Here is a 15,769-nt window from a genome sequence, read left to right as displayed (position 1 = left end):
CGCTGACACGGGAAAGCAACACGTATGATTAATGTAACAACTTGACCGCGGGGTAGCCCCCGAGCATAACCTTAAAAGGAGTACCAAGCTTCGAACATGAAACAGGAAGCAGAATTCCGGTAACCCCGGTTCACCTCTGTTGCTAGTACAAGTCACAAGAAGCTGGTATACAATTAGGATGTGAAAAATCATCATCTTCATTACTCCAAGACCTCAAGTTCTTGAATGTCTATATTTTACACATTGTAATGAGCTCAGGGTGGAATTAAGGTTGAATCCAAGATCCCTGAATGTCTATATGTTTGATGTTTCATTCATTGGGCATGTTTGGTAGCTTATACTGCTTATGGCCAAAATAAGCTGAAACGAACGAACATACAAACGACATGCTTTTCTAGCTTATTCTTTGGGAAGCGCTTTCTAGATATTGCAGAGTAGCTAGATTGTCTCTATCTCTGACTGCACAAGTGCCTTTGACAGTCTATATCACACATTCCTTCATGAAAATATGAAATTGTTGTCACATCTGCTGCATTGAAGCATCGACAAAATATCAGACGAAATTTCAGATATTGACTTTCCGAAAAAAAATACGAGTGGCTGCTGGTTGCTCAAATCATAGACGCCAATGGTAGTTTTCAGTTAGCACAATATTTTCAGTCAACGAAAATTGTCTCTTTCATGCATGGCATCACATCTTGAGCTTACCACTATCTTCAGGCAATGGTCCTGCATTGTTTCATCTCGATCTTTTCAGGGGAACCATTAACGTCTTGTTCATCGCCGTAGTCGATCCATAGCTGCGATTCTAGTGCCATCTCCTTCTCCTCCAGCTCAGACACCCTTGATTTGAGAGAGTTTATGTAGTCCCTTGCTCTCATCAGTATGGATGTTTTATCTCGCTGCCATGGGAAAGAAACACGTATGTATGATTAAAACATCTAAGTGCTAACCAACTGAAGAATGAGATAAGTTTTGAAGAATATGTATGTGCAATGTATACCTTGGAGGAATGGGGCAGCGCATTCTTGAGAGCATCGAAGCTGTCGTTGATCTTCTCACGGCGCTTGCGCTCCGACAGGAGGTGCTGAAGCTGGATGCTGTTGCTCTCGTCGGACGGCGCTGCCGCGATCATCTCTGTCCTGGAACTCTGCTGCCTCTGCCACTGGGAAAGCTTAGCGCTGTGCATTTTCGCCATGACCGACATGGCCGTCTTGATCGCCCTCTGCCCGCAGGCGCCCGGCTTTACCTTCTTCTTGGGGCGGAGGTGCCGGACGTACTGACTGAACGCACTGGTGCCGGAATCGGCATGGCCGTCCTTGTGCCGTGCTTGGCTCATGATTTCTTCCAGGTTCAGGTTCGGGATCGTCTCAAGGTAGCTGTAGGGGAGTGGCGAAAATGGTGTGTCCAGGGATGAGGCCTGGGCCGGTTGTTGGCAAAAGGTTGGGGTGGCGCTCGATGCCGAGAGCACGAGCGACGAAGTCTCATCGGAGCTTACGGCAAAAGACTGGAATGGCGACGACGACGACGGTGACGACCGCTGCTGCTGGCTAGGGCTCTTCGGTGGCACGGCGTGGTGCAGGTGCAGCTCATGCTCTTGCTCCATGTCCATCAGCATGTAGATCTGCGCCAAACAACAATGGATGCAAGAACGATATAGATTAGTACAGGAGTCGATCTCAAATTCTCAATAACATGTAACAGTTCAATTTGGTTATTGCCTGTTCCAGCTGCTGCTGAAGTTGCGATCTGATCACCACGTCCTGCCCTTCCCTCCCGCGGTCAAGATGATCAGAGTCGTCGCAGCTGCTGTTACTGCACAACGACAAACCCAAGCTGAGATTAAGATTGACGGATTATTCCTGTGATCATAACACCTGGCAGTAGCTATCGAGCTGGGCGGATTGATCTCGATATGGACGCCAGCCGACCGTACCGTACGTAGCTCGCCTTGGGCCATGGCATGTCCCCACTAAAGACAGCTCTGGCGCCGCCTCTAGCGTGAGATGGCGCCCAGCTGCAACCATCCATGGCGAGCTCGTTGTCGTTGCTGCTTTCAGATCCGTGTTGATTGAGGAAGGCTGTAGAGCTATCGCACGACTACTAATAGCTGCAAAAGCTAGGATACGTTGAAGACTTGAACTTCTTGGTCAAAGGAAGGCGACATGAGCTTGAGCACCGCGACGACGGAATTACTTCCCAAATATCTGAGTTACCTGCTGTGTCACACGTGTGGAATTCAGATAGCTGAGGCAGACTACAATTCTACGTGGCCGTGGCTGATGAGGTTTGGTGCACGACTCGTCAACAATTTATAATTTCACCAACTCTCGCGCACACATATGCGCCATCATAAACATCACCAAACCTGTGGACGTGTCAAAAACTTGGACTAGGTAGAGCTTAAGAGTGGCTTAGAGTTAGAGCAAAGGTTCTGTTCGCACACGAATACATCACCGTGTGCCCCCGGCGATGAGCGCGATACGCAGGACATGTCGTCGAAGGAGCTCACCGGGATCGGGAGCGCGATACGCAAAACACGCCAATGAGGTCTCTTGAGATCCGAAACCCCACACGCCAGGAGGGACTCCGTCACGGCGTGCGGCGGCTATGGGCTGCCCTAGCCGGCCTAACCGCTCTAGGGCTTAGCCATCGTTGAAGTAGTGAACATCGTCGACAACGAAGAACGAGAAGAAATAGTAGATTGGAAAAGTAAGATAAAAGATAAAAAATAGATGTATATTGATACGTTCGATTGTGTGTTGTCAATCGATCCTCACCCTTTATATTTATAGGGCGGCTAGTCTTCCCGGTACAACGAAAAAGATTAGCCCAACAAAACAAATCTATTCTAATTCGGCGCTGAACGTCACACGTACGGGGACCTGTTCGGTTCACGTACACCAGGTGGCCAGCTATTACGTGACCATGTTTATCTGTCGTGCCTCCAATAACCACGTCTGGATATTTGCCTTATATCGATCCGCACAAAACGTGCAGCAGCCGGACTCCCAACTTAACACATGACGCCTCCTCATAGTCCATGAATTACTGGACAGTCCAGACATGTCCGTGGTGTACAGAGAATTTACTCAGTACGATCCGAATATGTCTGGCTTCAACTTGTGCACGCAAATCTGCACACTGCTAGCTATCTTCTCTTGCTGTGCACAAATCCGTTCTATCTTCTTTCATGTATCTATGCAACAATTATCTGCCTACCTGCTGCTAGCTTTACCTTTTCCTTCTTTATTACACACAAGAACTCAAGCATATGCTTGCTGCAATTAATAACTTGGTAAAAACATGCACTCAATCTGATTAAGTACCTGGCAGCATGCATCCCCTTAATTTGTAAATGTCGTCTGGCACTCCTTTCTATTCTTATGTTTTCCATATATATCTTGCTGGCTCCTTTCCTTTTCTGATCATCAGCAAACCAATGGCAGCCAATCTCCATGTGCCAGACGTGCGCTCCCTTTCTTTCTTGCATATGCGTAATGCACTTGGAGTTAATCTTTTATTGTTCACTTCTGATTATACGAGAATGCACTCAGAACCAGCCAGCAGGTCAGATTAGTCGGCAATGAGCTGTCGGTGATTCAGATCATCAGATCAATGGGTAATGCACTCAGACCGAGTTGATTTGGACCCTACTTTTATTTAAACAAACAAAGAATGAAGCGTGACGGCGCCGTAGCTAGTCTATCATCTTCCAGCATGGTTCCAAAGAGCAAGGAACAGAAAGGATTAGCCGCCTCCACTATATACATATACCGTTTGCTAGCTTGGATGGTCCTCAAGGAAAGGAATTAACAAACAGATTCTGACACAATGCCGGCCATGATTTCGATGGAGACATTGCTTTGGCGCTTCTAATCAGAGAGGAGTGTACGTGCTGCTCAGTGGGGGATGATCTGTTGACCTATTGACAACCTTTTGGGTTGTTCCCTCTCGTCGTTTCGCTGATGAGTGTTACAAGCAACAATGTGTGTGTATAACGACTCTTTTTATTTAGTATTCATTATGTGGTAGGTACTACTACGGATATAAAGATGCTAACTTTCGATCTGTTAATGGACACAAGCGTTTCCATATGTCATTATTATAGGAAAAAAATATGCATTCGGCCATCAAGCCCGGTAAACATATGCACTCGGCCATCGAAGCCGAGTGACTATGAACACTTGGACAAATTTGAGTATCAACAGGTTCAATGGGATGCGGACTGAATTTCAGCAAAATACACCCATTTCAGTCTAGATCGAAATGGAATCAAACGGGTCCAAATATTTTGGCCCAACTTAAATTTCAAGCCCACTCTATAATTCAGCAACATCCCACGAGCTCTACTCCAGGTATAAATTGTCAAACTGCTATGGAACTCTTCACTTCACAAATGCTACGTAGTGAATTCTAAAAAAAAGGCAAAATATTGAGTTCAAACCACATCTTCGGTGCAATCATGAAAACCCTTTGCAAAACCATATTTAAGAGTTTTCAAAAAAATTGAAACTGTGCACACCAAAATATTGCATCTGTAGATGTGCACGGTCACAAAATAGCAAATTTCATTTGCATATGCACTAGAGGACAAAATTCAGGAATTTTGTTATTTTCATATGAATTTTTGCAAAACGAGTTTGAATCTCAAATTTTGTAACAGTGCACATCTACAGATGCACTATTGGTGTGCATAGTTTCAAATTTTTTGAAAACTCCTAAGTATGGTTTTAATGGGGTTTTCATGGATTGCACCGAAGATATGGTTTGCACTGAATATTTTGCCAAAAAAAAAATGCTATCTAGTGTCTGCTCCTCGTGCTCGTGCCGGCGCCGGCACCGCCGGCTGCACTCCCTACTATCACAAAACAGAATATCCTTAACGGCCAAAAATCCTCAGGAAAGCACCAAAACCGCCAAGGAAATTATTCTTGAGTGCCAACCCTCAAGGATGGCCGCCAAGGGTAGAGAGTAAGGGAAATTCAAATTACCTTGAGGAGCGACCGCCACAAATGATTTCCTGGGAGGGTTTAACCGCCAAGGAAAAAAAGATGAGGTCAGATTTTGAACAACGTCAAGGAAATGTGACCCCTCGAGGAAATATATTTTCTTGAGTGCCGATGACACCCTAGGAAATGTAACACCCCTCAAGGATGTATATTTCTTGAGTGCAAATAACACCTAAGGTATATATATACCTTGAGGGTCAAGGAAATGTGACACCCCTCAAGGATATATGTTTTTCTTGAGTGCCGATGACACCATAACACCCCTCAAGAATGTATGTTTTCTTGAGTGCCAATGACACCCAAGCTATATATATACCTTGAGGGCCGATGATCCAAGGTACTGCCTCCTCTAGCGTCGTTGTGGCTGCCCACCACAACCGCTCGTTCTATGGCACTCCGCTCCCCGCCTCCCCTCCCTGATGCCTGCGGTCACGCCAATGTAGCTCCTCAATGTTTGTTCCTGCATCGTTGCACCTCCTCACCGCCTGTCGCCGCTCCCTGTTGCCACTGACGCACCGTCACGCTCCTCATTGCCTACATGTTCCAAGTCGCTGTCATGCACAGCCTCTCCATGTCCATAGACATGTCTGGCCATTTGGGCCAAACTTTATTGAAAGTTACTCAAATTTCATTTAAATTTGGTTTGCTAACTAGTTAGCACAAGTGATATCGGTCCAAATTTTTTAAAATTCTTCTATTTGGCAGGTTCCAAAATTTTTGACAAAAGAATAAAAAAACTTGGCTTAGAACATGTTTGAGACAGCTTCAGCTCCGAAGAAAAATCTCCAGAGAACACCAACATTATTATGGAGAAACTCTACTTTACGCCTGTTTGGTTTGGAGGCCTGCTCCAAATTTAGTAAATAAAAGTTTCGGCCGGACTGTCTACTTATATGGATTTGGGAGGTTGGAAGATAGATGTTATATGTCTTTGTGAGGTTGGAAGATAGATGTTTTTACATATCTAGCATATGTGGGGTGATTGATATTGGTTTAGAAAAACTTTGTAATTAATTTTTTTAAGCATCACCGTAACGAAAACATTAATTGCAATGTTTGTTTATTTTCATACCAAAATTCGTAACTGCACATTTTTTAATAAAGGAAGCTTTTATTAAAACCTCAAAATAAATACATCGAGACGATATGAAGCCTTAGAAAACAACTTCCCGTCTCTGCCTAACACGAGACACACAACCAACAAAAGAGCTGAAACTTGACCCAATCTAATAATGACTATCAATTTGTAAACTAGACTACTACCCATGTGTCTAGAGAAAAAAATCCTTGATGTTGAGAGCATCACTCCATCAAGTACAAGCCAAGGAGAGGAGAAGGACCAGCGTGTGCGTCCAACTCATCTACACCATGGTGACGGCCCAGTCCAACTCGAGTTGGAGCCCATCTCGAATTCCAGGAGCAGTCCTAGGTAAAGTCAACGTCCAGAGCACATACAGACTCTGTTTTCGACGATACCCATATGCATGAAAAGATAATTTAATAATCTAACCAATGACTTTGGTTTGATGTCAAAATACATCCTAAGTCTACATGAATCGTCGAAAAAGTCAGTGTCCAAAATCTGCTAGGGTGTTATGACGTCCATTAGGCCGTGTATGGTGTTGTAGCCCAATAGGGCGTGCGTCTAGGGTGGATGATGACCAAGACTCTATAATTAGCCGCCGTCACTCTTGTTAGGGTTCCGGTTTTGTTGCGTTCTTGTTTTCCTTGTGAAACAGATATTGTTTGTTGCACTTGTATCGCCAAGATCTCTTGCTGTGAACCAGGGCCCTTGTTATGGATCTTGTTCGCCTGTGGCGACTAGTCCTTTCAAATAAAGACTTGAACTCCTTATCATATTCATAAGCTTCATATTTACTTGTAATTTTAGTTTGCGCTTATCCCGTTTTTGCTTGTGTTCTCGATTCGCTTGAAGGAAATCCTTCTCAGCGAGATCAATCTCGTTGTGCGTGGTTGATAACTAACAGAGCATCGGTGTAACGATTGCGGTGGTCCGAATCAGTGTTGATTTGAAGCCTAGATCATCAACATGAGTTCTCCACTAATCGAAGTTATCGTACCTATCGGAAGATCCGGCCACGTCTACGTCACTTGGCGGCCACCCACGTCAAGTGTTGTGACACCACTAAAACTGTATCCTGCAAATCCGGTTTCTGCAGAATAGCCCAAGTACGTAGCATGTGGGTAACCAAGTAGATAACCTACATAGGAGAAACATATTTTTTTTTCTTTTCAAGAACAATATCATTTCTGCTGAGCCAAATAGACCAACAAGTCGTAGCTCCTCCTAGCAGAAGTAAAAGCTTCATATCCTTATTGACACCTCTTAGCCCGCCACTAAATATATGACCTATATTGAGGGGTTTTAAAAGTCCTATCGCAACATGAATAAAAGACCAAATTGAGCTAGCAAACCGGCAGACAAAGAACAAATTCTTAATTATCTTGACACAAGCTACAAGTATTACTACCTTATAAACTGCGCTTTACTAAGTTATCCTTTGTCAATATAACTACTCATCGTAGTACTGCAGGAAATTTTTTATTTTGAACAGGACTCACTTTTCAAATGAGTTTGTTAATGTGGGATATCAATATGTAATGAAGCATTAAAGCTTGGTACTGTGACTCTACTGAGAATTGTTCATTTGGATGTAAATTCAAATAAAACTCATCTTGCTCATGTGTCAACTATATATTAGCAGTGCGGGGCAACAAATTGTTCCAACCTACTAACTTAGGACATATGAGGCCTCTTTCAAGATAGGTTTGGTGACGGACCAGAAAGAACTTCCACAATAGTAACGTCTGGCTATGTTGTAGAGATATGGATATTGTTCTTGTAAAGACAAAATTTCTAGCCATTTGTCTTCCAAAAAAATGTACATGTGTTCCATCCTTTACAAAATCCTAGTTCACAAAAGGGAATGCTGGAAACTACAACTATATTCACTCTAAGAAAACCAGTTAAAAAGTAAAAAAAAAAGAACAAGAAGCAGAAGCAGAAACCTAGTATATATGCCGTGCAGTTAATGTCACAGCATAATAAGTTTTCAAACGTCCAAATGTCTGTACACATATTCTAGTTTTCGTTCATAATAGGTCCATCTTGCATACGGTTCAGAGTTCAGACCATAAGCCAGTTCAGAGTTCAGACTATAAGAATGAAATTCGAAGCTTTCATCTATGGAGGAGTCCATATTAACTATTGCACTTGCCATTAAACCGTACCTGGGTAAATTGCTAAAGTCCAATAGACAGGTTTCGCGGTAGACAACCTTTTTCAGGCTTGACTCTTGAGTCTTGGCAAACTTCACAATCTGCCTACAGATTTTTGGCTCAAGAAAAGGACTAGCAGATGAAGCGACTGATGTCAAACGCAATCGCAAGAAATTAGCAAACAATGCTGCGAACAGCTTTTATACTAAAAATCATTCTCACATTGAGGCACTAAGCAATTGAACAGAGTACCAGAGCAATGAACCAAGGATCTATTTGCTTCAGTCCGAACATTGTAACTGATCCAAAAACTAACAAATCATTGTTTCTTGGCATCAAGAAATTCAATTCGTCTCGGCTGAACACAAATCTGAACAAAAGAGCAGGAACGCAGCTAAGCTCGATCAGTTCCAAGAAAGCGAATGACAGAAACAACGGAATCTTTCAAGAACTCATCCAGAGCATCAGACAACACGCACCACCAGACTACCCTCCATAAGTTCCATGAATGCAGAGAAAGAATCCTTCAAGAACTTCTAGAAGAACTAATCCAGACCGCCCCAAAAAGACGCTCCAACACCGTCACCGTCCCATCCAAGCTCGATCATGCGTGTTTACTGCGACGGCGACCCAAACAGTAACGCATCCTGGAACCACATCGACGGCGGATACCGAGGTCGCCCCTGGTCCATCCAACGCCAGCTGCTGCGGTGGCCCCTGGTCCATCGCCAACCGCCTCGGCTCCTGAGCCTCCAAATCCGACGTCGCGCTGGAAGTGGCACAGTGGCGCCAATGTCGGCGGCGCCTTCCACAGCAACACGGGGTGGACGGTCTTGTAGCAGGCCGGGCAGCGCGCGCGGTTCTCGCGGAGCCACTCGTCGATGTTGCTCCCGCACTTGGGACCCTTGCGTAGGTGGAACACGTGGCCGCAGGAGAGCGTGCGGACTGCGGACCTCCTCCCGCTGGTGGCCGCACAAGGCGCGGTCGTAGGCCAGCACCTGCCCTAGGGTGGTGACGTCGCGTCAGGGTGGGCATAATCAATCGAAACTGAGAAACCGAACGAAAATAAAAGAACTGAAAAAATTATTTCCTTGTTCGGTTCTAAATTTTGAGGAATTGAAATAACCGAGAAGTTTTGGTTCATACTCTCGGATAACCGAATTAACCGAAAGAACCGAAATTCATGAATTGTGCTTCACTTGTATTTTGTAAGACTATATTTGGTTTTTGTGTGATGTCACATGCTGAATTGCTATGTATTTGTGTTACTATATTGTTATTGTTCCCTTATCAATTATTATTATCTAAATTAGAGGTAGTGTTGCCTAAATTTGCTTTAAACGTGCATATTTTTTTGGTGTCAACCTTTCCTGAAAAACTTCGGTTAGTTCGGTTAGAACCGGAACCGAACGGAATAACTGAGAACCGAAATGCTCGGTTCCAAAAATTTTATGTAACGACCCAAAATCCGTTATAGCCTAGACAGTCATTTTTTTATGTCGAGAGAGGTCAACTATTGAAAGTCCTGTAGAGATACATGTCGTGTTACGCAAGAGGAAACACAGAGAATCCATTCACCCACCCAGCATCGAGAAAGAGAACCTTTACATGGATTAAAGCTTATCCTATCGACATCATCAACACCAATTACATTTCAAGAACACACGTGGGAATGATACACTAGCCATTAACATCCATGATTCAATGATTTAATCAATTCAACACAAGATAGAGACTACCGGACGATCCGCTAGGATGTCGGACCCTCCGATAGAAACAGAGACAGTACAAAGCTGAGTGGAAATAAGTGGTTTTTCTATTTATGACCTTGGACCCACATGTCAACACGAGTTGGGATCTTTCATCAGCTGAAGCACAACCTCTCTCACCCACCCATTCATTTGCTACTCCCCCTCGCTCTCTCTACACCCCAAGAATAAGGATGAACCCTAAAACTAGAGACAGAAGGGATGAGAGAAGGGATTGAAGGATGGAAGGATTTCTTGCTGATGATGATTCCATCGTACACAAGTGTGGGAGTATTAACCCCTATACCCTTACGGCTAAGCTTGGGACGGCCTAGATCAGAGGGTCCGGTCCACCAAAAGACGACGCGCGGCCCGGCCAACCTGTTCGGAGTCCCGCGCAAGGAGTCAAGACAGATTTGGCGATCAAGCAAGATCCTGGTCGGTTAGAATAGGAATCCTTATCCGGCCACCTATGGCAATTGTAACTGGCTAGGATTAGTTTCCAGATCTGTAACCCTGCCCCCGGACTATATAAGGCGGGCAGGGGACCCCTCTAAAAGACATCTCTCATTGACATACAACAATACAATCAGACGTAGGACGTAGGTATTACGCCTTCTTGGCGGCCGAACCTGGATAAAATCTCGTGTCTGTCTTGCGTCACCGTCCTGTTTGTGGCTAGCGCATCTGTCTGCCGACAATCTACTACCTTAGGCATACCCCTAGGTAGACTGCCGACCATATTTCGTCGACAGTGGCGCGCCAAGTAGGGGGTGTGCGTACTGCTCTCCAAGCGAACAAGACAGTCATCATCCCCGGCTCCATGGCTACACCGAACGGCCTCACGTTCACCGTCGGTCAGATCACCTAGACCACCAGCTCCGACGACTTCATCGCCATGACCACGGAGGAGGTGCGGATTCAATCTGCGTCGACCACTACTTCACCTGCATCGGCTACGTCTCCGACCACGGTGTATACGGCTCCGACCACGGTGGATACGGCTTCGACCACGGTGGATACGGCTCCGACCACGGTGGATACGGCTCCGACCATGCCCGCATCATCTTCAGCCACACCGACCACCCGTCGTCCGCTTCCCCGCTACAAAGGGAAGCAGATCGACAACACCGACCTGCTCGACTCCATCGATCGGGTCGGCACCAAACTCGCTGAAACCCTAGCTCTGGTAAGTTCAATTCAAAGTCAACCTAATGAGCAGGTAACCGCTCCCCACAACAAATCTACCCGACTAGCTCGGGCCAGTCATCCTGCGTGACTTGGTACAGATCTCGTGGTCATATCTACTCCTGAAGGGCGCTCCGCTCGTCGCCAGCCAGCCTCCGCGACGGGTCTTCGGCTCTCCGAGCACGAAGCCTCGACGGAGAACTACCAGGCCCAGCCCTACGACCTGCGAAACGCTGCCTCCAACTACGCGTACAATATACAATGCCGCTCGGATCTGTGTTTTATACATCGACCCTGGTCGAAGCCACGCAACTTCGTCAACATGATCCGGATTGAGGATTATCAAGAAGGATCCGTCCACACAGTCCAAGAGGGTGACTCTAGCTCCTCGTCTGGCACCGCATCTAATGCCTCCGTCCACACTGAGCTCCAGCATTATGACGATGCAGGTGTCGAATACGATCTGGATATCCTAGACTGCGCCCCGAGGTTCCCACAATTCCCGTCTTTTCCACCAAGGCGAGGGGATTTGATCAATGTTGTCAGTAATGATGAACCACCAGCAGTCGGTGAAATAGAACAAGAAAGGATTGCACGCGAGGCACGCAATATTGACCGGTTTAATCACCGACAAATCGAAGCCAAAGCAGAAGAGGAGGCACGACGCATAAGGGTCCAGCCACGCGACCTTAACAATGCCTTCGACAGGGTGGGGGACAAATAGGTCTCTAGGACTCCAAGTGCCAACGTAGCCGTTGCTATGGCGATAATGCAACGGCTACCCAATACCCCGGAAACTCAGGCAGTTCGCGATGAAATACAAGCCTATCTGACGGCTGCTATGGCCCAGACCGCAGAGATTGTAAATCAAGCCCAGGCTCCATCCGTCTTAGTCGAGTCAAGCCACAGCCGCCAGTATTCAAGTCGCTCACAGCCACCCAACCAACGTGGCTTGTGCAACAATGACCCATCAGACAACCGTCAAGGCAGAAATGGTGGCCATGATGGTGGTCGAGATGACAACCGATGTCGGGAGGACAACCGCCGCAACATCCGGGACGACAACCACCGAGACAACCGCGATAATCGCCGTGATAACCACGGTCGCAGGGCCAATCTAGATGGCAACCGAGATCGCCGCGATGGCAATAACGATCTCCGCCATTACCTCGGAGGATGTGATCAACGCGATCACATCAACCAGAGAGCCAATGATCGTGCATCCCACGAAAGCTATCGTCGTATGGAATATGATACTGCCCACGGCCTGCCGGGTTTGAAGCAGTTTACTCCGCACCTTCGCCAAGTCATATGGCCCAAGAACTTCAAGCTCGAAAAACTTCAGAAGTACGACGACAAGGAGAACCCTAAATTATGGGTCATGCTCTATGAAACTACATGCAGATCAGCCATGGCTGATGAGCACGTCATGTCTAACTACTTTCCAGTCGTTGTTGGCCATGCAGGTCACCAATGGCTGGTCAGCTTGCCGGCGAACTATTTTGATTCTTGGCAAGAGCTCAAGCAAGCCTTCATCGACAACTTCATTGCTACTTGCGAGCAACCCGGCAACAAATATGATCTGCAGCGGATCCGAGATCGGAAGGATGAGCCACTGCGAGAGTATGTCCGGCGTTTCTCGGATATGCGCATCAAGATCCCGTCAATCTCCGACAACGAGGCGATCGAGGCTTTCATCACTGGCCTACGCTTCCACGACGCCCTAAGGGATAAGCTCCTCCGGAAGAGACCTGAATCAGTTACAGCGCTTCTAGCCACTGCTAAGAAATATGCGGACACCGACGACGCTAAAAAGATAATTATCGAAGAAGCAGCAAGGGTTCCATGCTCCGACCACCCCCCACACCACGACGACTACCATGGTAACCATGGTCGGAACGACAATTTTGACCACCGCAACCAGCGCAACGACTCCCGTGATCACCGCGACCAACGTAATCAGCGGCGTAACTGCCGTGACGATTACAGGGGCAAGTGTGCTCGGGAAGACGACGGCGAGGTCAACACCGTTAAAAAAGGTGGCGGACGTCGCAACTACGAAGAAGACTACGCCAAAGCATTGAAAGGGCCCTGCCAGCTCCATCCCAAGTTAAACCACACCATGGAGAACTGTCGCGTTCTCAAGTCTATCTACATGCGTCAACAGGCTCCGGATACGTCCGACAAGCCTAACGACGCAGGGGAACAGCACAACGAGGACAACGACGATGAAGACGCAGATCCCCGCCACAAGTATGTCAAGCCAACCGATCGCGTGCACACCATCATTGGAGGCAAAGTGTTCATCAAGACCAAACGAGAACGCAAGCTGCTCGCCCACGCTTGCTTGAACGTGGCCAACACCGACAACCTCATCACCGATCCACGGCTCCCTCCTTGGTCTCACCACGAGATCTCCTTCAGCAGAAAAGACCAATGGGCCACAATACCTGAACTAGGACGTTTTCCCCTGGTCCTTGATCCTTGTATCAACAAAGTTTAATTCGATAGAGTGCTGATTGACGGTGGTAGCTCCATCGATAGACTATTCAAGAACAGTCTGCCGGCCCTAAAGATAACCCAGGCGGATCTCAAGCCATATGAGGCACAGTTCTGGGGTGTTCTCCTCGGACAGAGCTCTACACCTCTCGGGCAGATCACGCTACCTGTGCAGTTTGGGACCCCGGACCACTTTTGCACCGACTACGTCAACTTCGTGGTCGCTGACTTCGATGGCACCTACCATGCTATCCTTGGTCGACCATCGCTCACCAAGTTCATGGCCATACCTCATTACAGGTATCTAGTGCTCAAGATGCCTACCGAGAAAGGAGTTCTAACCCTCAGGGGAACGTATATGCAGCTTATACCTACGAAGACGACAGCTTTAAAATAGCAGAGGCTCATAACCTCTCTATTCGCATGGCCGCGACCATGCTCGATGCCAAGAAGACCTCGGCCGACCACCTGGAGATCCTAGAGCTCGAGGCTCCACGCAAGAACGCCAAGTCTAAGGAGCACAAGGTGATCCAGCTGGTCGACGGCGATCCTAGCAAAACGGCCCTTATCGGGGCCAACCTGGATCCCAAATAGGAAGACACGCTCGTCAGGTTCTTGAGGAGCAACATGGATGTGTTCGCATGGAAACCTGCTGACATGCCCGGTGTACCTTGGAATTTGATCGAGCACTCCTTGAATGTCAACGGCAAGGCCAAACCTATCAAGCAGAAGCTACGACGGTTCGCTCGCGACAAGAAGGAGGCGATTAGGGTAGAAGTTACATGGCTTTTGGCAGCCGGATTTATCAAAGAAGTGTATCATCCGGAGTGGTTAGCCAACCCGGTTCTTGTATGCAAAAAGAATAATGAATGGAGAATGTGTGTTGATTACACTGATCTCAACAAACACTGCCCTAAGGACCCCTTCGGCTTACCTCGCATAGACGAGGTCGTAGATTCAACCGCCGGTTGCGAGCTGCTTTCCTTTCTCGATTGCTACTCTGGTTATCACCAAATCGCTCTCAAAAAGGACGACCAGATCAAGACATCTTTTATCACGCCTTTCGGCGCCTACTGCTACACGACCATGTCGTTCGGGCTTAAGAACGCCGGGGCTACCTACCAACACGCTATACAGGCCTGCCTCAAAGATGAGATAAAAGACGACCTTGTCGAGGCTTATGTTGATGATGTAGTTGTCAAAACCAAGGAAGCACATACCCTTGTTGACAACCTGGAACGCACATTTGCAGCCCTTAACACATTCCAATGGAAATTAAACCCAAAGAAGTGTATCTTTGGTGTTCCTTCTGGCATACTACTTGGCAACGTCGTCAGTCACGACGGCATACGCCCTAACCCGGAGAAAGTCAAAGCTGTCTTGGACATGAAGCCGCCCAAAAAGGTGAAGGATGTTCAGAAGCTTACCGGATGCATGGCCGCTCTCAGCCGTTTCATATCAAGATTAGGCGAAAAGGGATTACCGTTCTTTAAACTGCTCAAAGCATCCGAGAAGTTTGAGTGGTCAGAGGAAGCAGACGCTGCCTTCACACAGCTGAAACAATACCTTACGTCACCTCCAGTCCTCACTGCTCCCAGAGAAGACGAAACACTCCTGCTTTACATTGCGGCGACTAATCGAGTGGTCTCCACTGCCATGGTGGTCGAGCGTGACGAGCCCGGCCACGTCTACAAGGTACAGCGACCAATCTATTTCATCAGTGAGGTGCTCAATGAATCCAAGACCAGGTACCCATAGATCTAAAAATTGATCTATGCCATACTAATAACATCCTGAAAGTTGAAACATTACTTCGATGGATATCGTGTGGTGGTCATGACTGAGTACCCTCTGCGAGACATCATTAGCAACAAGGATGCGAATGGACGCATCATCAAGTGGGCAATGGAGCTATGCCCCTTCTCCTTGGAATTCGTAAGCCGTACTACAATCAAGTCTTAGGCACTCGTCGATTTCATCGTCGAGTGGACAGACTTAAGCACGCCTACCTCTCAGGGGCCCGACGAGTATTGGAAGATGTACTTCGACGGTTCTCTCAACATCAATGGCGCAGGAGTAGGA

At 47.0% G+C, this 15,769-nt stretch overlaps 1 protein-coding gene across 2 annotated transcripts; it reads right to left on the bottom strand.

Annotated features, from left to right (window-relative positions):
• Positions 1-226: 226 nt before the first annotated feature.
• On the bottom strand, positions 227-2,059 carry LOC136519103 (transcription factor MYC2-like). Of its 2 annotated transcripts, none has more exons than XM_066512760.1 (5): positions 1,937-2,059; positions 1,722-1,815; positions 1,004-1,624; positions 709-902; positions 227-529 (listed from the first exon to the last, which is right to left on the bottom strand). In XM_066512760.1, exons 1-4 carry the CDS (start codon positions 2,029-2,031, stop codon positions 717-719), a joined length of 996 nt encoding a protein of 331 aa, XP_066368857.1. In that variant the 5' UTR covers positions 2,032-2,059; the 3' UTR covers positions 227-529; positions 709-716. The 2 variants fall into 2 exon arrangements, with proteins under 2 accessions (XP_066368857.1, XP_066368858.1); XM_066512761.1 differs by having other exon boundaries at positions 227-526.
• Positions 2,060-15,769: the final 13,710 nt, after the last annotated feature.

The sequence above is a fragment of the Miscanthus floridulus genome, chromosome 17 (assembly GCF_019320115.1).
Source record: "Miscanthus floridulus cultivar M001 chromosome 17, ASM1932011v1, whole genome shotgun sequence".
NCBI classification, from domain to species: Eukaryota; Viridiplantae; Streptophyta; class Magnoliopsida; order Poales; family Poaceae; genus Miscanthus; species Miscanthus floridulus.
This window is presented reverse-complemented; position numbering and strand designations above follow the sequence as displayed.

Excerpts from the sequence above, each read along its gene's own strand:
- LOC136519103 (XM_066512760.1), bottom strand. The coding sequence starts at position 2,031 with ATGGATGGTTGCAGCTGGGCGCCATCTCACGCTAGAGGCGGCGCCAGA. Across the intron at positions 1,625-1,721 it reads TTCAGCAGCAGCTGGAACAG|ATCTACATGCTGATGGACAT; the intron begins GCAATAACCAAA and ends TGTTTGGCGCAG. Across the intron at positions 903-1,003 it reads CGCTGCCCCATTCCTCCAAG|CGAGATAAAACATCCATACT; the intron begins GTATACATTGCA and ends TTCCCATGGCAG.